Genomic DNA, 23429 nt, shown 5'->3' on the forward strand with positions numbered 1-23429 from the left:
TTCTTTCACCAAATTTTGTCACAATAACATTTTTTCATCTTGATGAATAACGTCAATAATTTTACAAATTTTGGTCACAAAAGACGGGTATCGACTGTATTTCAAAATAATTGCCTGTTATTCCGCAGAGTTAGTCTGGGAGAGTTTGAAATGGTGTTTTTATGTTTGCTAGTGAACTGTGCTCTCGTATCCGATGAGTAAGAGGGCGCAGTTGATAATCCCCGCCTGCCCATCACACTAACATTCCCTGGAGGAAGGCGGTACTTGCTGTTTCTCAAGCAGTGATCACGTGTACTTATTCGCGCAAAAATGTGACGGGTGAGTTGTGCGAAAAAAGTGCTCTGGTTTTGAAGATAATAATAATAAGATAATAATAATAAGATATAATAAGTTAAACCATAACAGTGCAGTAGGTTGACCGTGTTTGTAATCACCCGCACAACCAGTCGGAAGAATTTGAGTAATCCTCCCATGCGTGTATGAGTTTGGTTTTGATAAAAGACTCAGCCGAATCAAGGACTTTGTGAGCCCTGTGTTATGTGCAGAGAGTCATAAAGATCTCCACTAGCATATCAGCTAAGTGTTAGATGTCGGGCAAACGTTTTGGTTGGTTGGTACACGTGAGTAATCCGTACGAGTTACGAGGTGAGCTGATTAGTCACTTTCGATCGGATAGAGGTATGTTATGGGTGTGTGTTGGTCAGAGAAATGCCAATCTGGCGATGAGAAGTCGGATTATTTGGACACTCTTGTTGCTTTTACCATAAACTTCATATCCAAGCCACTTTACCGGTAACTTCTACCCACCTACACGCGTCATCTCGGCTGATCTGAAATCGCCTACTACACACTCGCCAGTTCCATGCTTTCTAAGCGATTCACACTGGTATTATTAGAGGGTTCTATCACCTCAAACACTAGTTGCCGTTGGTGTGATACCTAGTTTCTGCTTGGAAACTTCAACTGTCCGAGTCTGTCTTGATTTCAGTGCCATATATTTGTTCCGCCATTACTGTGTCTTTGACTGGCGATCGATATTCATCTGCGTTCATTGGTGAATTGTTGATGATTCTACCGTGCTTCCTGACTTTTGTGTGAAGTGTCCTGGCAGGCTGTTATATGTAGACTTTAGTGCACTCTTCTCTGCTGATTTTGAGAACACGGCATTTTATGCTTTTTGCCGACGGGTGGTGTTTCAGTTGCGCAAAAGTGTACACGGCTTTAAAGAGTCGGCAACCTAGCTCAGTCATTTGGCTAGGTGAGACACAGTTCTTCAACGTAACAAGTGGTCACCGGCCTTCGAGGCGCATCAAATGATTTAAGAACTTTGAATTCATCAGGCCTGTTTCTGAGGACCTACATTCAAAAAGATATAACACTTAGTATTACAGGTCTAGAGAGAGAATATTTTAAACGTGACTTTGCATATTTTTAGCTACAATCAGACTCTGATGTCTTCCTACACAAAACACCCATCGGCATCCAGCAAACTATGAAGGAAAGGATGAATTGCCGCAAATTTCCGGTAATACCAAATATGGACTTTTACAGGATTATGCTTCCTTCTAATTGGCTAAAAATATTTTGTGTCATTGTGCGCGATGGGCGGGATATAACAGTTTATGACTACGGTAATAACAGTTGTGGTCAGCAAAGCCCTCAAGTGAAAATTCCGCAAACAAATATTTCACTTTGCAACTTGTGTCCTGATGGTTTCTGTCTAGATGTTTCAAGTAGGTAGAATCATGCCCTACGAAAGAAGCAAAAGTAGGTTGTAAAAAATTAATTTATACTATCAGGCACGTGCTCTGAGTGGTAAGAAACGTCCTTGCCTGGTGATCTTGTGGCTTAATGAGATATCGGAATGAAGCAAACCATTTCCTGGTTGATTTAAACGGGTAGGGTAAAGAGCAGTCGCTACTCGTTTCACTAGCGTTTGCCAGAACAACTCTCCTTTACTGCCTTCTATCCGTCATCCGGCTCACAGAACATCATCCTTAGACTTCATACACATCAGCTGGATGAGTCTGATGGCCACATATCTGGCTAGCAATAAAACCGATGGGCTGAATCACGGACAACGCTTGAGGCAGCAGTCATCCCTTTGAATTTAAGGCTGTTACTTCAATATGGTAAACGAGTGTCACAGTTATACTATATCAATCATACAATTCGAGAAATATATGTAAACCATTTCATTTATTATAAGTGGCTCACTTCACCCAGTAAATGGTGGCATCTGAAACGCTAATACCCAAATCCATTTATCCCAAAGTGACTTGGATCAGATAATTAGCATTAGCGTGCAATACAGTTGCATTGGGCACTAAAAGGTCACAACTCATTTTATTAGACGATACTAAGAGCACGCATAAATTGTCGGTACCGGGCTTCATATCACCTGGCCTAGTTAGGAATTGAATGTCGGGCATCGTAGCGCACACAGCTTCGCTCTCACCAACCTGGTGATCAAGACAGCGTGATTCATGGTCTGAAACGTTTGGAAGCGCTTGGTTGATGAAAAAAATATGTAGTCAGACATTAGGTATCCGCGTTTTCTGTATATGGAAAGGAGAAAGAAACGCCTTAAGCCACCGCACACCATCCTAATATATCGAAGTTACGTTTCTAGGTTTGCCAATTAGGTTAGCCCCAACCATGTGGTAAAATAATTCGCGTCCGACATATTTCCAGCCGTTTGAGAATTACTAGCTAGTTGGAAAATTGTTGATCAATCAAAACTATTTGCATTTCTAATTTTCCCTCGATGTTCACAATGGTAAATTTTATCAGTTCGTTGAAGCATTTGCAAAGTTATTCATACACGGATAACCACTCATTGGTAGTTTTCCTATATTAGATGGTGATACCACATGATGCAAATATACGCATTCCTTTGGAGCAAATCATCCGCCGCTTTCAATGGATATCAAAGTTAGGAAGTTCAGGCTATTTGCATAAAAAAACTAGAGGTTGCTATACTTTACTTAGAATTCCACTTGGGTGCTGGTTCTAAAAATGCTGAGGAGACGTGGAATTTTACAGGGAACAAGGAGAACAACGGATAATTTGGTTGGACAGCCATCTCTGGGGTACATCCACAGGAGTGTGAGGCCTGTAAAATACAATTTTGCTGAACTTCGTGATGCGCTAAAACCACCTTTTGAGTAGAAGGAGGTGAACTTTGCTGATCGTTTTCGAAAAAGTTTGCTGACGGTAGATATGTTGCTGGACAAGGTTTCGCTTTTGACACAAAAGCTTCGTCAGACCAGAGGCAAAACGTTGCCCAGCAATAAATCTACTGACTGTCACCAAACGTTTTCGAAGACGATGACTACTCAATCGGTTCCAAGTATTTTTCACCTGATTGAACTTTGTTAATGTTTGTTTGTGAAATCCTCCCCCATATAGAGTTGCACCTGCATTTCTACAAAGAGTTTACCGAGTAAATCAACGAAATATGATCTGCCCGGATGTGTGACGGCTCCTGGAAGGATCTTTACCGCCCGTTTGGAGTAGGTCATTGAAAATGTTAACTTTGACGGCAGTGGGCTCTTCAAAGGTTACATTGATAAGAATTCATTTTGTCTCGAGTTGTGCTGTTTGTTGTATGCATTGTGCCTCACGTACGTTTTATTTGTGTATGCATAGTACCTCGATGGGTAACTTGATTACCTGGCTATGATGTTTGTCTTGATATAAATCGTTGCGTACGTGTTGACTTCGAATTTTAGTGTGTAGCCAATCAGGAACGTCAGTGAAATTCGTGAGTTCCCAGATATCCTGAGTTAATTCAGCCATTGGCATACATTTGTGCAGTTTATGTAGGTCACTGCATTTGTTGGGGCGTTTAGAAAAGAAACTGTCCATCATGTGCCCCAAGGTCAGACTAACGATTTTTTTATCTGGGCACAAAAGACATGACGGCCGATCCTAGTTATGGTGTGGACACAGCGCGCTTGCCGGGCATATGGTAGTGACCCTTTTTATAGAAAAGAATCCATCATGTGCCCCAAGGTCAGACTAACGATTTTTTTATCTGGGCACAAAAGACATGACGGCCGATCCTAGTTATGGTGGGTGTGCAGCGCGCTTGCCGGGCATATGGTAGTGACCCTTTTTATTCGTTTTAGCCCAGTGTAACAGGCGAAACCATATTGAAGAAAACCATAAATGGTGCACCTGCAAAGCACCTGTTATCCTATGGACTGCATTTCTGCAAACTATTATCCACTGACTTTCGTCGGCTTTGGACGTGCGTATTTACGCTGCTTAATTCAGATGCACACGCGTGTGCTCTCGTGCTTTTGCACGTCCACACACACAACGATCAATTAACCAATCAGAATAACGCACTTAGATCTGCCGAAACGATGTGTAAGTTTGGCACAGATCCGTTTCATTTGACAGGTGATTGCAGGCCTGGTTAAACAGAACTAGGCTTTTTTGTCCTGCCAAATAAAGTTGCCTTCAGGTTTACCATAAAGTGCATCTGAGGATGATCCGGTACAAAACAAACCATGGAACCTAAGTAATCTTTTGTGGCAGCACAATCAAGGTGAATCTTCAAAATTGTTTTGCATAAAAATTAGGGTTAATGGAGATTGACTGCTTGTCAGTTAACAGCAACAGTTATGGTGATGGATGGGTGTTTTCCACACACCAGCACAATGACAGCTGATAACATTTGTTTTCATTTTTTGTTGTATATCAAGTCCAGTCCAAGAAGATGTTTAATCTGATACCGCCTGCCGATTAGAATTAACTGAAATCAACATCCAGCGGTGACTGTTACCTTTCCTTTTCCGATACAAATAAAATGTGTCCAAGAAGTATTCAACCTTTTATCTCTGAACCATATCGGTCAAGTGAACTTTTACCATGCCGAAATACTGTCCACTATTTTCTTTTTGAAGAATTACCGGCAGAAATCAAGCTAGTTATATTGGGATCGTTTGGGAACACATGTACCTAATCTAGGTTAAAAATGTCACACCTGTTCTTATTTTGAGCAGTCCTATCTAAACAGATCAAAACTATCGAGTAACAAAAAACAATGAATTTACACTCCTGATCTGGCTGCATTTTCATATACGTCTTTATCACATTGTTGAATGCTTTAGTTAGTTAGATGATTTGTCCGTGTGCGCCTGCTGCCATAGGGTGCATGATTAAATATTTGGAGCAAACTAAGACATCAGTATCTTCTTATTCGGTAGAATTACATCAACTCTGGTATTGAGATAGACCATAGTAAGGTGACTTGTGTGGTGTGTGTGTGACTTGTGTTATCCGCCCGACTAATTTCCCACTCCACTCTCTTGAAAATACAGGACTGAGAGTTTTCTAATTCCTAAGCATGTGGTAATTTTCTTCGTTTGTTGACCGTTCGTTTTGTGAAAAAAAGTATACATACATATTATTTTTGTGAACCACAGTCCCTGAATGAATATTCATTATCGTGGACCCCGGTTGGGGCCTTGGTCAAACTAGAAGTCTATGAATGTGCGAGCCAGCTCCTCTGTTGATCACTATTGCGTACAAGTGGTCAAAAGTGATACCAAGAGTGCACCTCATCTGTCAAGGGAGCACAAAGCTCAACCAATGAAATCTGTCCCAACGAAAAACGGTAATTCCATTTGCAGTTCTGGAGTCCCGTTACGACCGGAGCTGGTTCTCCTAATAGGAATAGACCTAGTTGCACTCATCCAAGACCATATTCTAAGGAATGACAAGTGATGAATTGTTTGGCAGATGGATGGAGAGTGTTGTTTGTTCAACCTGTGCCGTAGGCTGATTCCTTGTGATGGCATCTCCAAAAACACTAGTTGTTTTTAGCCACAAAATCAAGGTTATGCGTCCTGGTAAAAAACAATACAGAAGGATACGTTGTTAGCCCTTGTCAGAATCCCTACTCATGTTCAGCGGAGTGTCCTTAAGGCCACACCATTTTTTGTAAACATCTCAACTAGCTTTCAACCTTGACTTAAATTTTTGCAAGGTGGGTCCAACCCGGTTCTACGTCCAGTTTTTTTATAAGAAGTAGCAAGCTTGTGTTGTGTTGAACTGTTTAGGGCATCCATCTCACTTCAGGTATTTGTGAGAATCTCAAATGGCGCACGGGAATATGATCAAAAAAGTCAAAATCTGGGATTCAGTATAAGTGCTTGACAGCTCCAAAAATAACTTATGGTACTTTGGGTGTGAACGAAAATATCTGTGTGAGGTGTATTGTGGCTTCCTTTTCGCACCCTTACTTTGTCCTATTTCTTTTGAAGTTAACAAAACGTTCTGATCTTCAGCAATATTAAACCCAATGGTCAGATGTTCCAATGGAATACACTTTGGTCATATATGCATTGTTTTCATCACAAATGAAGTCAAACAGATTTTACATTTGGTTTGAAATCTCTTATGGTGGGAAACGGCTCAACAGCTCAACGTTGCACTATTCCGACCAAAGTCGGAATTACAGATGACCGGGAAAATGTAGTTTGACTGATACGGCTAATTGGTGCCCAGTAATCAAATTTTGAAGGTCATGAACTTCATGGTCCTTCTTTGGACAAAAACGAACCACAAACGATTGAAACTTAGTGTAAAGCCTGCTTTTAACATTGTATCATTCCGATAACCAACCCTCTCCCAACTTTCTGAAAATGAAACAGCTTATCAAATTCCTGCAAGTGATTTGTTCATCCAGCTAGTGATGAATGAAATGAATCTAGGGATTCACCGCTGTTACTACCATCACTGTTGCCACTAAACCAAAGCCTACTGTTACTGCCATCACTGTTGCCACTAAACCAGAGCCTACACTACTCATGAGCATACTATTGTCAGTTAGACTGACTAGTCGAACGAATTGCACAAAATTTTTTTGCACTTGTAAGCGTCGCCCCGCAAAACACCCATCTCACGCTATACTTCTTGCTCGTGAACCAGACTAATCGTGGCCGGCAACAGCCTGCGTAGAGCCGTTAGTAAAATGCGAGAAGAAGTTCAAATCAAGCCCAAAACATCGTCGTTACCAGAAGTGATGATCGGCTTACTAGGACTGTCCACGTGTCGGTTTGCGGTGGGGATAATTATCTGCTCAGTGTCTGGTCATTTCCGGTTGAAACATCAGGAAAGATATCCTATCGCCTCTCCCCAAAAGAGTCAACTCCTTTATCACTCAGTTCCAACTAGCTTAATTCAATCACATAAAATGATAGTAAACAAACACTAACCGGATCAATGAGCTAAAATGATCTGACGGCATTTGCCTGGAACGGTGCTTATTGGTATCTATCTCCTGAAGTGCATTTATATTGGTACCAGTTAACCAAAAGCTTAGATTTCCGTAGGCACAAAACTGTTTTTGGGAAAGCCATCACATTTTTCGTTAGCTTTATTATCCACAAAGACACAGTACACACATTTAGGCAATTCATCACGATGCTGGCTATCCAAGAGAATGAAATCCGACAATAAAAGACATCCGTTATCTGTAAAACGTGATACTACTATGTCCATGGACATAGTAGTCGTTTTCCTAATGACTTTTGCAACACTGTTTCTGATGTAAAGCGGCACTAGGGCAGGATATCAAAAGGTAAACCAAGGAGACACTTTTGGAATCACGGCGGGTGCCCAAAAGGAATAAATGAAGCCTTATAAAGAATTTATGGATTTTTTTTGAAGAATAGTGTCGGGCTTAGGCAAAGTGTTTAATATTGCTAACCAATTTACGAATTGTACCGGTTTCTGTGACCGGATAAAATTCACCGTTCAGTCAATAACTGTCCTTGCATTTCTGCACAGATAAACGAATTGAAAAAATTGGTTTTTGGAGCTGCTGTATGCGGTATTTTTATCGTTATGGCAGAAGGGTAATGTAAGATTTCACGTTTCCGCACATTGGGTATTACGATCGAGATGAGCGATGTAAATAAATCTCTCCAATGATGGTTGATTTAGAACCTGCGTTCACATCAATAACTATGTTTGGGCAGCTGATGGAGCAAATGTACCATTTACAGATATTATTCTAGCGTCAACGATTTAGGCTTTTTTGTCGTCTCAGATGACGCGGCCTTTCCCAGCACACCGTCTCGATTAACGGGATATTTCTTGTGGCAGAAAAGTTGTAGCTGGCATGCGTTTTAGAAAAATTTGAATATCTAAACTTGTCAGTCGAAGAAAATCGGACAGAACAACTGCACATCTAATTAACATGGATGCCCGATTACAACATTGCATTCCTGCATCCAATCAGCATGGACAACATGCCCGATCAATAGGCGATCACAAAGAATGTTCGAAGATCGATGCATGAGGTAAGGCAGCCTTGTGGTCTACTGTTTTTCAACAACAGGATTACAGGTACAACCCGATTGCGTATTTGTCGTGCATAGCTACACCAGAGGAAAGTGGTAGAATAAACAGACACTGTGTATTTGTTTGTTTAGGTTCTAAACAGAGCACATTAGTTGGAGAACTACAAGCGGATTCTACCAGGTTAGCACACTTGTAAAAAATGCGCATCAAACACTAACAGCATCAATTGCGCCTACACGCCTACGAGTTTCGCAAGCGAGGCAATCTTTCGAGTAACTGTATCGACTGAAAAGGATCCAGAAACATGGTTTATCATCTTCTAAATAAAAACACCTGCTTTGTTTCTACATGAGTGTTTGATCCCAACATAACATTTTATATTGTACAAGCGGTCAACTGAGCGCTATAATAAAACGAAAAATCTTCCCTCATGCTCATTTATCGCACTGAACTGAACTGGTTTCAGTCGGCATACAATATCAAGGAATATACCAGAAGATACCGTTCTATACCTTGAGGTGTGGTCAATTTTAATCTCTCCGACTGAGATGTATTTATTAAAAAATAAACCGAACGAAAAAAATTGTAGATTATCGTATTAATTGAAAACCTCTAAGACCTTTTGAGTTGAGTGAACTAAACATGATTTTCCTGCTCAGTTTGCACAGAATGATTGATTTTAGTATTTCACCATTGGGACGAACTTAACATTGGTCGTTAACAACTGGCACTTGGACGTAGTATTCGAAAGCTCGTTTACTTCCTGGCCAAATGCAATACTCTCCTCTCACTGGACCCGTACTTTGTGATTACTCAGAAAGGATGCAACAGTGTCAGAAGTGAGTAAAACCATACCAATTAAAATAGATGCTGTATGCGGAATCTTCTTGTTATCAAGGAAGCAAACAGTCAAACAAATGCCTCAACGATACCAGGTCACAAAACATTTGGAATACCAAACCAGAAATAGAGGAATAGTTTGTCTTTTTAGCGGCAGATCGGTCGACAAATTGCTGTAAAATTTCACCCGTATGTAATAGAGTATTCAAGTGATAAACAAATTTGGAAAAAATCAGGGATTTCGCCTACACAGCAAACTACAAGACAGGTACATTCGGTTTTGGGCTGTCGTAGAATTTCCAGCCAATTCCTGAGCAGTGTTGGGTCTAAAATGCTGGGTTATTTTGACTACAACATAACATTTTGTACAGTTTCGGGCAACCTGGCCACTGGATTTATTTGAGGTGATTAAGTAGAAAAATAATACTCCGTGGCATCGATATTGCAACGGTAGGAATCCAATTGAGGCGGAGAGACCTCGTAATACACCTAATACAAAACTATATTATGTGTGGCGATTTCTGTCGTCCGGTTCATCCCTGATAAGTTTGAGTCCACTTGTTGTCTAGTAATTCAGGATCCCAAAACTGTTCTAAGAAAACGACTTTTTGCATGATGTATGACCGGTTGACTTCCAGCAGAATCTTCAATTTTAACATTTCAGAAGGGCCCGAGAAAGTAGATAGAAGTACGGCCTGAAAATAATATCAGATCATTTAACCAGACTTCCATCAAAGATGAGGCAGTAGTTCCTCGAACAGTAGTTCAGGTAAGTCCTCGTTATCCCTGACAAAATTTAGCCGACCCTTACATATTTACCGTGCAAAGGAGTTCCTTAATTCCCAACGCATACTTGCTGAACTGCTCGTCAATACGGCATGTTGCCGGGGGTAGCATTGTAACTTAGATCGGCGGGTGAATTTGACTTGCCATGGTAACTCCTCTGTTTTTGTCAGACAAAGATGTGTTTCTCTTTTGCAGTTAGGCTTAACATGACGTCGTCAGCGTTCATGTTAGTTATGACTGCATAATGGAATAACTTCAAATGGGCTAGAATCAACTATTTTGAATGTGAAAATGTGAAGCGGGAATGACCTTATAATCAATCGATTTCAGTTTAACTATTCGCGAACATACATTACAAACGGGGTTGTCCGCTCGATCACACTGAACAAAAATAAGGGTGGTTTTGGTTATGCCGTTTTTTCCGTTGTGCGGCAGGGCAACTTAAAAACCATACATTTACCCACTGACGCCCCTCGGCTTCTTCTAGTCAATCATTATCTGCATATTTCTACTTCATAAGACGTGTGGTCATGCCATTTTGTTGCGAACTAAGACTTGCACGATGCGATGGGAAATTTTAGTTCGGAAAACCGAAACATTTCCAGTTTGTCCAAATTCGGAAATCAAGGAACCTAAAATAGCTCACTGAAAAAGTTGAATTTTGTGCGCAGAGAACAGTTCAAGGCGGCCTGAATACGCACTGAATTCGAAAACATTACTGGGAGCCCAATTCATTTCTGAACAAAGCCAACAGGATATGGTCCGACTGAAATAGATCACTCCAACAGAAATATCTATTAAACACCATGCCTTTCGTGACCTTGGAAAGTACTGTAACGTTTCGTGACAAACGTCAATCACCGTACATGAAAGCAACAGACAAAGTGTAAGACTGTCATTTCGAATGTTCTACTATACAAAAGTCTGAGCTGCGATTTAATCAGGTTTGTCTCGTTGCTAACCAGGAAAATTTTATCGTTCTAGATTACCCACCATTTGTCCGCTTAGCTGCAGTTGCGATGACACCCACTTTGACAAAGCGGCCTAGCGCTGCCTTCAAAAGATGTCCAATTAAGTAAAAAAATACCTAAGTTTATGACGCGACAGCAAAGGTAAGATTTTATTTTAGCCCACTGAATCATTCACCTTATTGTTTTTACGTAAGTGAGGCATGTAGTATTTAGCTCTTTAAATGGAAATTCAGTCTTACATGCATACAATTCGTTTGCTCAAGACATTCGTCCCATCTATGTGACTTATACACTTGAACATTTCTATCGCCGTTTTAAATAGTGCGAAACGCTCAAGAGTAAGTTTAGGTTAGGCGGCTGATCAAAGTGTCGAAAAGACATCACTGATGATATTTCACAGTCATAATCGAGTGGGTTAGAGACGATCGAAATTTACTTTCCTAGAATCTAGCCGCTCCGTGATATCCACCGGTTAGGTGCTTGGATCTTCCAGTCAAAACAGACATTCCAGAAGTGGAGGGGTTGCATAAACTACACCTTCGCTTTTCTTCATTCTTGTACTTCATACATCACCCTGGGCACACATCAAACTTGAATGCACTTGGATTCAAAAAGGTTCCTCTTAAAAACTTCGACCCTTTAATTCTGTATACCCAGGAAGATCGATATGATTTCTAACCTGGTGTCATTTATTCCGATTTGAAAAAGGACCCAGATGTTTACTAATGATCAGAAATTCAGGAACAGTTCTTAAGTTATGTCTACCAGTCACCGAAAGAGAACTTTACGATATCTTTGTGTTGCAAGCAGGTTACACAAATTTAAGACTTCCTCCTTATGTTTATATTTAGTTCTATGATTGGTAAAAATAAAGTACTGGTAAAGCCTTTCTCACCAGAATGGTGAAGAAATTATCACCACACGCTTTACGGTTCCAGCCAAGTAAATGTGTCGCGCACGTCATTCTGTAGAGTTGGAAACCGAGATGTGGTCAGATTGACTGCGGTGAAAAAGATTACGTTGTGGTTTCCCTCCTTCAGATCGCCTTCACTCAGTTGTTCATGCGCCCAAGTTGAGGGTGTTATTCTGTCTTAAACAACTGACAAACATTCGTTTCTCCGAAGAGTACATTCATTTATTGTCTAAAGAAATCACTGAAGTAAATCACAGTCATAATGTTTTTGTGGAAGAGAGGAGATGAACCCATTTCTAACCCCACACACAAGCCGCTTGATTCATATGAAGGCCAACCTCGAGTGTGCCATTAGTGCTGTTTATCCCGTGTACTGAAATCGCTTTAGTTATTGACTGCCTGTCAGCCGTAACCTGGGAATTTGACCTCACAAACACTGAGCGAATACAATTAACGATGTAAGCCAAATCGTTTTACCATAACGCCGTTTGATCAAAGAGATTTGTAACTTGACGTTACACTCCCCAGATGAGGTATGGAGATTTGGTGGAAGCATTTAATTGTTATTAAAACTTAATAATTTGGATCGTTTATTAGTGTGATGTTGTGGGTTCGCGGAAAACTGTCCCCGAGTTAGTTGAGTTACTTATCTGTTCGTTTAAGCATTACCATTTTGTCACTTCATATGAAAAAGTGTGGTAGCCTTAACCAAAAAAACGGTAGTTGTGAAATTGGAGCAGTGAAATATGAAAACCTTGAAGGAAACATCTGAAAATACAAACCATCTGTTAAAGGAAGAGGGATATTCCTACCGGGAATCGTACGGCGGTGCGCTGTATCTTGTTAACACTTGTTCACTGAGGAAATATTTCGGAAGAATTCGCAAACTAAGATAAGATAATGGTTTAAAATCCAAACGCATGGTCAAAAACCCGGCCGGAATTTAAATCTGGGTGCGGTTGCTCTTTAGTCACATACAAGTAGTTTTGGGAAGTAAAGAATCTGCGTTCCTAAATTTCGTTTGTAAAAACTCGATCCGGCACCACTGCATTATTTGGTTTGCAGAAGGATGCAGCAAGCTTTGAGGCTGTCTTTTGCTCCTACTTCAGGATATGACATCGATGTGAATACCACTAAAATCGACCGGACAAACGAATGCCTCAACTAGGTCTTAAAGCCTGCTTAGCTACTTGATTGGGAAGTTATATCTAACAGGGCACCCGATTGGCATGGTCCTGAATCATTTGCCGGAGCGTATTTTAGACCAAAAAACTCAAAGTGCTACCATATTCGCCAGCTTAAAAGATTTTCGCTATCTGCATGACCAGATATGATGGAAAGCACCGAGATTTATCCCATGGCCTCACCAGTATCAGAAAATATTGAAATGGCCAAGTCATAGCCGCGTAAACTGAATCTGGGGTCAAAGGACGAATGATACCATACGCTGTCTAATTGCAGTCCAATCACACTGCTGATCCGTGGACCATGGGTGAAGAGTTAAGTCTGTGAGTGTCAGCATGGTAACTGCGAGTTGGAATCCACTGAAAATTCATGGGATTTATACTCCCGGTGATTCAGAGTTTTGATGAAAAGGATGTACAGTGCTTCTGGGCTTTTTGGTTTGGACAGACTTGTCTTATTAAACAATATCCCCACCATTCCCCCTACTTTCATCCCAACTTTGATATCAGTATCCGTTATCTATAAGGATTACAAAAACGTTTTTTTGTTTAATAATGTGCCCTGATTGTTCTACTTAAAGGCCAGGACGCAACTTTGAACATAAATGGCTGGTTCCTTTGCACTGGCTCATGTCATCACTTTTAAATTCTTCCACAGGAGCGGTGTCATTAAGCACTGTACCAGTGGAATTGGCTCAGAATTTGGGCACCGCTTTGAGTGTAGGACAAAGCTATGCAGTAAACGACAAGCCCGTCGTATATTTTTAACTGATCATCTGATTATTAACGTTGTGATCGGTAAGGTCACGTTGTCTGAGCTGACCCTCGTTCTTAGAAACGACGATTTGTTTTCCTGAAGCTCCAGTAAACAGATGAAATCGCGTGTGTGATGGCTAAACTAATGAAGTATTCGTATTCTCTAGGCGCGTTTTAGAATCAGGATACTGCGTCCCCTCCGGTGGCAGTGGCTGGCTACCTTGTTACTAGAGAGAAAATTGCAACTTATGTTTGCTTGGTTTCTGCATAAGCCAACTTCTTCATCATTCAGCTGGTCATTGCTGTTTACAAATGCCCAGGTAAGCCCATAGCGTGAATGTCTTATGCTAATCTCCAGCTGGCTATTACTCTGTTTGTGACGCGATGAGAACTGCTGTACAAAACCTTAACAACAATATAGCGATTGTTATTTTGAAAGAGTTTGCGGACAAACAAATCCGCCCCGTTGGTATTATAGATGCGGCTGACTTTCGCATTGCAGGTACGCCTATTAAGCTATGTATACTTTAGGGATAAAGTAGGCCAGAAAAATCTCCACAGCCACCCATATCCGAGTAAGCTAGTTGCCATTTATGGATGGAAGGTCAATGTCATTTTGGTGAGATTTTACCCATAGTCTTATGACAGTCGTGCAAAATACCATATGATTTGTACTCTACCTGCTAGTGCAATACAGTTCACAAAAAGTCTGCCTGTAACATCTGCCCAAACAATTACAAAACTTGGTTTGTCTGATAGAGAAACTGCTGAGTGATACAGAAAAGGACAAAATAATGTCAAGTTACAGGAATGTCTTGAGATGGAAATCCCAGTACTTCCTAGTAAAGTTCCAGAGAAGGACTATTTCGGCTGCGTTATCCTGTGACCGAACAAGCGGCACACCCTAATATTTGATGTTGCTAATTGAATGCGTAGTTATTGCACAACTGGTGCGGGTAGTGAAGATCTCGGTTAGATATAACCACCGAAAAGCTGATCTTTCGGAACAGCCTTTGTAGGTATTAAATTGTGATCAATGGTCGATGATGGATGTAGGGAAAGCTCGTTTACAGAAAAGTTCAGCAGCTCTACTGCTTGGCAACTTCTTTACTTTTGACATGATCAAGTGATTTGGTTACGACGTTGGTCGAGATTTAAAGTGAAAGAGAACCAATTTCAGCTGACCTGAAAAGGTTTTTGTGTCAAAAATAGGAGGTTTCAAAGCAATAAACCAGCCGTCGTTTCCCAATCTATTCCGAAAACGATANGTTTACAGAAAGTTCAGCAGCTCTACTGCTTGGCAACTTCTTTACTTTTGACATGATCAAGTGATTTGGTTACGACGTTGGTCGAGATTTAAAGTGAAAGAGAACCAATTTCAGCTGACCTGAAAAGGCTTTTGTGTCAAAAATAGGAGGTTTCAAAGCAATAAACCAGCCGTCGTTTCCCAATCTATTCCGAAAACGATAAATTCTCAGCTGGTTCCAAGCGTTTTCCAAATGAGGTAAAGAACTCGCCAATAAAACTCGGCAATAAACTTCCAAGAGAGTTTCCAATTAACTATAAAGCAATTTACCATTTTGTGCAATATATAATTTGACGAGTGACTAGAGTGATCGGACAAGTGATCCTCTGGAGTCCGCAGTCAAGGTCTCAAGGAAAATGTATCAGCCTAACTGCGCCCAAATTCATTGCAAACCTGTTGTCAGGATAATTCTTTCACATAGTCATGTTTCTGGTGCACCCTTGCATTCTTGACAATGCGTTATGCAATAGAATGGCTCAATTCTAGCCACACCGATTGCTACTAATCTTCACAATCATTGAAAGAAACGAAGCTGATGATATGGACCGAAACTGTGGCCACCAATATCTCAGAAAAAGTTTGCTTTGTGCAGCATCCAGATATACTGAACGAAATACCACTGAACCACAAGGGGAACTTCTTCTACCTCTTCAAGATAGAAACAAAGTATGTGAGTTTTGGAACTATTTTGAATGACCTGAGGGGGGAATCTTGAGTTAGAATTCAGCCTGAATTTGGACATTGATTAGTAGAATGAAGAGGCACATTTGCGATGCGTTATAATGGATTGAGCAGGATCTTCATATGCTTGCGCAACATTAAAAGACATCTACTTAGATGTGATTGGACAACATTGTATAACCGACCCGCCCTCAAGTTGACTGCGCTAGTTCAGATTAGCCATGGCATTGGTTAAAATGCTTTTCTGTTTTACATCTTGTGGCGTTTGCACATAAACGGTATGGTAGTTCTACCGGAATACTTTTGACAGTTCAGAAAAAAACATCTTAAGAAACTCCCGCAAGTATCAGACTGGCATTCCAGTTTCACGTCTTAGCCTGTGACATTTTCTTTCGTATGGCATTTGTACGAAACGTAGCAGAGGTGATTTGGAAATATTTGTTCTTGCTACATGCTCGAACCCCATTTGAAGCGGTTCTACACACGGCGTCATTTTTAATCTCCATAAAACAGGCTGGAAGAAAAGGTTGTCTGAGAAAATACGTGGATCCTGTATTTCCTTCTACCTTCCACAATATAAATAAAAATTTGCGCTTCCGAAAGAAGGATTAGCCGTGCATTGTAATTAGAACCCTTTATCTGGACTTATTACTTCCAGACGTACTGATTGCAAGAATGTATCAAATGCCTCCAATTTGTTTGCGCCAGGCGGACCGGTCAGAATCCCTCTTTAGTTGTGTAAATATATGTATTCACTATCTAGATGCGAAAAGCAAAAATGGCCCGGCAAGTTGTTTCTTTTTGTAGGAGGTGTGGCAATAATGTTTGTTCCATTTTGAGAACGTGGTTCTGTGATGGTTCTATATTCTATGCAAAGTTCACTTTTATTCAGCCCCTATTATTGCCATCCTTCCGCCGAACTCACGAGTAACAATAAATTGAAACAGCATGTTACAATCCTTTTGTCTGTACTGATATTCTATCTGGTCTCCCCGAGATGACTCCTAGTGCATAGATTATTTGTGACTACGAATGCTCACAGAGACACCCAAAAGACTTGGTCGTATACCAGTGTTACACAATCACCAACTACCTTCTCAGATTATACGGTGCTATTGGTTACATAGCTTTGATTAGTCCTCCTAAAACTAGTTTCAAAAGGACTCATGTTGCCGCTATAGTCACAGTCCTTATGATGTCTTTCTCATACAGGAAAACAAAGGAAAACCCAGGCTTAGACACCAACCACCGGGGGCAAACCACTGAACCTGCGAGCTGTTCACATTATCAACTTATAAGCCAGAAGAGGAACGATGCTATGTTCAGACCGTCCGATGGCCTGGCAGTCCTGCTCCAGAAGATGTCAGTCGTAAAAGAAAAGCATTTCGAATACAGCATCATACTGGTTATGCTTATCTATTTAGTCAAACGACTTTATAGATACGGCTGACTTGAAAATCAACGTAATAAGTAGTAATTGTTTGGTAATTTGCTTTATGGTTGGCAATATAACAACCTGGCTCAATAGCTTTTTATTATGTACTATTTTAACGAAGCTCTGTTGGGGAGAAAGTTCATTTATAAGATCGCGTCATCTTCGATTTTCCTTCCGAAGGCCAGCTGCTTTGATCGATGCTCCTGAGAAGGGTGTTTTTCATTACCTCACCTATGCGGCGTAAATCCTGGAAAAATTGACTTTAGTGGAGGAAAAGTTCTGCGCTTCCGTTAAGCGAAACCTGACCAAATGTGTGTAAGCTGCATGCCAATATGTGTCTGATATTTCTGTCCAACCATGCGCCGCATCTGCGAATAAACACCACTGAATTCTTTGCAAAATCATTGTTGCTGATATAGTTAGTGTGTAGGACTATAGAGACGCCCATATTACCATTGTTATTCGTTATTGAAACGTTAGTGAACGGCATGAAAGTCTCCTCAACGAAGGTTATTTTTTGGAGGATATCAAGCCATTCCTAAGTGAGAAAAATCTCTCAGTCTGAAAATCCTCGCAAGGTAACCCAATCCTTTTAAGCTGATAAACCAAGTGAACATAGCTAGGATAACGGAGCTTGTACGTGGCGTAAAGATCCAAAATCTAGCGAAACCATACCCATTCACTCATTTATTAGAATAGACCCTGATGAAATTTCCAAGGCAAGTCGGTAAGATTTCAAAAAATATTCCTAATCTGAAAGCTGCGCTGTAAAAATGTGAGGCTCTCAACAACTGGAGATTCGATTGCTTCTTGTGAAGTGATGAATCAAGCTTACATCCCCATCTTGTCAATCTTAGTTTGCTGTTGAACCATCCGAATAGTTTTTTGAAGCTGGTTCGTAGAGATGCTGGCGCGTGGACAGTAAGCACTCATTTCACTTGGTCGCCGCATGTTGACTCACTCTTCCAAACTCCAAAATGATGAATAATCTTTCCCGAATGCACTTTCAGGCGAAGTGCTTGACAGTGACGTAGACGCCATTTGGGTTCGTGTCAATTTTAGGTGTTTTTCAATAAAATATCTACTGCTGGATAATAACCATACTAAATATCATGCGCTTGCAATGGATGTCTTTCAATACCCCTAGTTAAGTCAGTCTGTTGGGCTGCCTGAATTTATCTCTTTAACTAATCAACTAATGTTTCACCCCTTGATGTTGCACTGATGCCACTATGAGGAGATTTTGTAATTTCCAGTCGTCCCGTAAGTGAAGTCAGTCTATGCTAAAAGAAACCAAGAACTACGGCGAGCTGGTTCGGGATAGATCGACAGTGTATCTTCTCGCGAACATTAATTGAGTTTCAAACCCACGACATCTTTAGCGTGAGCGAATAACAATCCTGATCAACCCTTAGTGCACTTAGATTTAACTGTTCAAATTACTAGAGTTTGCGAACTGGAGATTCCGTGTAATTTGGTGAGATGCACACTGCTGACGACTTCAAATAAGGAAGAAACGGCCCCATAATGCTCGTCGGCTTTTAACCACGGGTTAATTGCAGGTGCAGAATGAGAGAATACTTCGAAACACCCTACTTTTGACTGGATATCATTTGAAATCGTCTTATGCCGTTTGACTAATGCCATTTGACCATATAAATATACGCCGAAATACGAATGAAAATCTGTCTCTTATCATTTTGTTCTACGCGCGTCAAAGTTAAGCCCACCGTTAAAACGTTCTACATAATGTTTCGAATGCTAATTCCTGCAGGAGGCAATCATTTCCTCATTAAACTACAGATCATACTTGGGTATATATGAGCCGTCATCATACTCCCATTGAAGGGTTTGTAAATGGAACTTTCAGGGTGATAGCCTTTCCTTCGTAACTGCTATGGACGTTTTGCTAGCGAACACGAAGTTAACGAGAGGTTTGAACCATGAAATGGTGTCCGTTTATTCCAAATGCCATGGAATTTGCCATACTTTGGTCGAATTTTCAAGGAAGGCACTACCCCAATAATGGTTTGGTGTAAACACAATAAGGTGTACAGTACCAAAAACAATAAACATTTACACGTTACCGGCCAGATGGACTTGCGTTAGTATATTTGGATAAAACATAAAAGAAGTACGTTACTGGTTTAAGAAATAAAGATACCATACCAATACAAACTTAGTTGATTATATAACCAATCGAAGTGAAAAGAAGAGCAGGAGTAAGGATGACGGCATGACGTGGTGCGGAACTATCCAAAAAACGTCGAGGGGCCCGTAACTCTAAGCGCTAAATCAGACTATCTGAAGTTAAAATGGCAACGCGGACGCCGGCAACATTGCTTAGCCACCAGTTCTTTCAGTGTCTCCGGCCAGGCACAGGATGTCTCGGGGATCACATCCTAGAAGTTGCCGCATTCATATTCCAATTCGCACCTTGTGCATCTTTTCGCGTGGGCCGTTGTGAACAGACAGGACATTTGTTAGGGTGAATTAACAAGATCAAGGGATAGCCATATCTGTTGCTAGAAGAAGCCGCTCCATAAAATCACTATAATGCAGATGTACCAGGCAACAAAGCTGGAAAACGAAAAATGCTTCCTTGACCAAAATCAGGAAAGGATGTCTGACGGAACGTCGTGCCCAATTTTAGGCGTGCGATTCTGGTATTTTGTGGTTATCTGGATTGACCTTATAAGCTCAGAAACTGCAAGGTGTAATTTTACGCCTGCTTGTTCTGCAAGATTATCAGTCAGTAAGTTTTCCTCACATGTATTAGGCTATAATGGTCATACAGGCAAAATTCGTTCAGAGAAACGAAACAATGACAGTCACGGTTATGATGTATTGAAGGATATTTGGAAGAAATCACCCTTGAGTATCTTAATCTTAGGTGTAATTTAGACTTACGTAAACTGAGTTCGAGAATTTGGGGAACTGTCGAGAGTCAAACAGTTTTATTCTCTGATTGTGAGAATTACCTTTTTGGTGCTACGGGTTTAATAATTGTCAACTAATGCGAAGTTCCTACATCGGGGTTGAAAGAGAAACCTAACAAGGATGCTGTACCTGTGACCTACCGACTAGTTTGGCATGGCGTCGTCCTATGTATTACGGTTCAGGCTGTCTGTCCAACCAATAATATCTTACTGAGGTGGCTTTAATATGCGCAAGTTTTCTTGCTGAATTTTCAGTCCAATTGCTGGGTCAGGATTTCAACTTTCTAACGGCAATTGAGTATCTGCATGATAAATGAAAACCCAATACCCCCTGGGTTTAGACTATACATCAAGCAAGGATTATATATCTCTATAGGCTAGATACTTGAACTCTGTAGTTCATTTGCGTGAGAGCTACGGAAATCACAGACCCTCCGCTGCTCCCTCATTAAAGAGTTCATTCAATAAGCGGAAGTTTGGCGTTTCGAGTCCAGTAATAGTGAAGCGTTATTCAAAAGCGGAAATATCCTTTCAGGACACACCGTTGTGATAAGTTCAAATCACGTTTACGCTTGATATAATAATGATATTTGTCCAAGAAAAGATGACGATTGCTAAATTCTAAGGTTTAGGCAAATACCAACAAATGAATTCTTGTTGAAGAGACTAAATTGCACCAGTTCACACAGGGTAACGTGCAAAGTTGATTTCATGATTTCAATCGTTACAGGCTATCTGGACGATGAGAACTGATAGATCAGCACCACCTACTGAACACACCAATGCTGCTAAATGGGGAATACTTCTGTACTCTCCATGTGCGCAGTGACTACATACGGGCCATTTATTTTCATGAATTAATAAATTTCAAATAAATCCACATTCGTAAGACCTGTCAGATAACGATACTGTCACGGAAAAGTGAAGAGGCAATAAAATTCCCAGTGGATATTTCGAATCCTCAATCAATGACCAAAAAAATCACGCATGTGACAGATTACACAGTTTGTCCGAAATCTGCACTGGTCTCATCAGGTAGTGATCAATGTGTGCATGGAATTCCATAATTACTTCTGAAAAGTCTTGAAATCATTGATCTGCTTGTTGCTGGGTAGTGCTTTGTGTTTGGTGCTCAATGAGTCAGATGTGTGAGTTATCAGGGTGCTTGTATTTCATTCAGTACTGAAAAGATAGCGAGTGGTTCTGTTTCAGCTGCTTAATCAAAGAAGCCACCCGGCATGACTCTGGCATACTAAAGTTGGTCGCAGGTTGGCATGTTGACCTCAGATTAATGAAAATCAGGGTTGTTCGGTAACCTGAGAGGAATGTTAATCATTGATCTAAAGTAGTGATTACGACGCACTTTTTCCCGGATTCATTCTATTTTCTCAAATTTCTGTGGTGAGTGGAATACACCCAAAGATGCCTCACTTCAATAAGAGGAATTTTAACTTCTGGTCAGCCCTTGGAAAATATAGATGGATGGGTGGAGATTTCGAGTTCTACTTTGGTACACGTTCATCTGAAACATTTTTATCGAAAACCAGGAAACACGTAGAGTGGCTCGATCAGAGATGCACGATTTTCGAGGCAGTAATTGAATGCAGATATCTGGATTTCGTTTGCGTTAAAAAACGCAACAGTTCCTATTTAGTTTGAATGTAGCTGATGGGTTTAGGCAACAGGTGAAAAATGCAGCGAATTCTTCTATTTGCATCGTAAAGCACGGCAGAAACATCTACCACTCTCAACATTACTGTGGCCCGTCAAGCAATTCTTTCTTATACGATTGCATGAGAACTGTATCCTGTATCCTTTTTTGTGCAAAATAATGAAATTCGGAGACAGGATTCGGCGCGGTAGGTCGTTTGTTACTTAGGGGTTTTGAGAGTTCAGGCGGCTTGGTTAGCCATTGGTTTGTTTACTGAGATTATTACCAACGTATTACCTCCTCTAATTTTTTTAAATTTAGATGTGGAAGTAGGTTTTACACCCGTCAACCGAATGAAACACTTCATTGAGGATACTTTTCACCTTACTATGGCTTCTTCTATTCCTCTGTTGCAATTTTTGAGGTAATGAGAGTTTTAACCTGTGCAACATTATTTACCTTCATCGTAGCTTAGTGTTGATCCGAAAAATGGGATTTAATTATTAAATATTTCATTTCTGAATTTACTAGATCCTGCACTATTTCTGACACCCAGCACCCAAAATGATGAACTTACAAAATAGTACTTCATTCCGATGGCGAAACCAGACGGTGACATCCATTCGGTATCCATCTCGGTCGAACACCTCTCCACCGACTTTGATTACTGACGTGCTGTAAGGCCGCGCATGAGGGCTGACTGAACCCCCACGAAGATTGAGCATCTTTGCTGGAGCCATGTGTATCTGACAGAATGGGGATGGTTTGTAGCAAAACCGGTCGATATTTTAATGGTTCCCTTCCTGTAAATATCCTCAGACAGAATATAATCAATCAACAGTTCACAGAGTGCAATTAGCCAAAGATTGGTATTCTTTCGAAACCACGAAAGCTGACGAAAATTCAATCGGTTTCCGGTGCACGTGTGGTTAGTATAGGGTTGAAAGTGCTAGATCACCAAGGTCACGGAAGACAACTGCCTTCACAAGATGGGCCCACATGCGCCTAACAAGTGTAGGTGGACCAAGCTGCTGGAGAGTGTACTGGACTCGTACAATCAAGGGAAGCATTGAATTTGGCAAGTCGAACGAGAGTCTCGTCTGTGCATTTGTGCTGTAGGGTTTTTCCGGTCAGTTGTAGACTGTGTGGTACAGAGTGCAAAGTGGTGTTCGCCTACCGTGTGGTATGTTGTGCCTAGCACGTGTTCGCTTGCACACACAAAAAAATTAGGCGTACCATTGCACGCAAAGCCAACAAAACAACTAAGGTGCGTCTTTATGTGCTTTACTTCCGTCCATCTGCACTTCGGTCCGTGGTGGACGTAGCTGAATCCTTGCATCCCCAATTCAGGTGGGTGGATTTTGTACGGACACAAACTGTGGAGTGTTGCTAGTGCTTCTCCCCAAGACACGCAGACAAGCGGTTGCACATTTGTCCTCGTCAGGTGATATTGAGATTGGTGCACACATTTTGGCAGACCATTGCAATCAATAGTGGGAATGTTTGGGATTTGGGTCGTGTGAGTTCGTCTGAAGCGTTTGTTTTTCGCGGTGTACATACGCGCATGTGCTCCCGCGCGCTTAGGTACGATGACGGGGCGTTGACAACACAAAGTTCAACGTGTATATAGAGTTACCACTAAGAG

At 41.0% G+C, this 23429-nt stretch overlaps 1 protein-coding gene across 1 annotated transcript in view; it reads right to left on the minus strand.

The window, feature by feature from the left end:
- The window catches only part of T265_07409 (hypothetical protein), a gene marked incomplete at both ends in the record, with an annotated part of 135057 nt that extends 112047 nt beyond the window's left edge, over nucleotides 1–23010 (minus strand). The window contains one exon of the mRNA XM_009172919.1: nucleotides 22362–23010. Coding sequence (XP_009171183.1) covers nucleotides 22362–22524 — 163 coding nt within the window. The remainder of the gene's footprint in view (nucleotides 1–22361) is intronic.
- Nucleotides 23011–23429: the final 419 nt, after the last annotated feature.

Source organism: Opisthorchis viverrini (assembly GCF_000715545.1).
Source record: "Opisthorchis viverrini unplaced genomic scaffold opera_v5_170, whole genome shotgun sequence".
NCBI lineage: Eukaryota > Metazoa > Platyhelminthes > Trematoda > Opisthorchiida > Opisthorchiidae > Opisthorchis > Opisthorchis viverrini.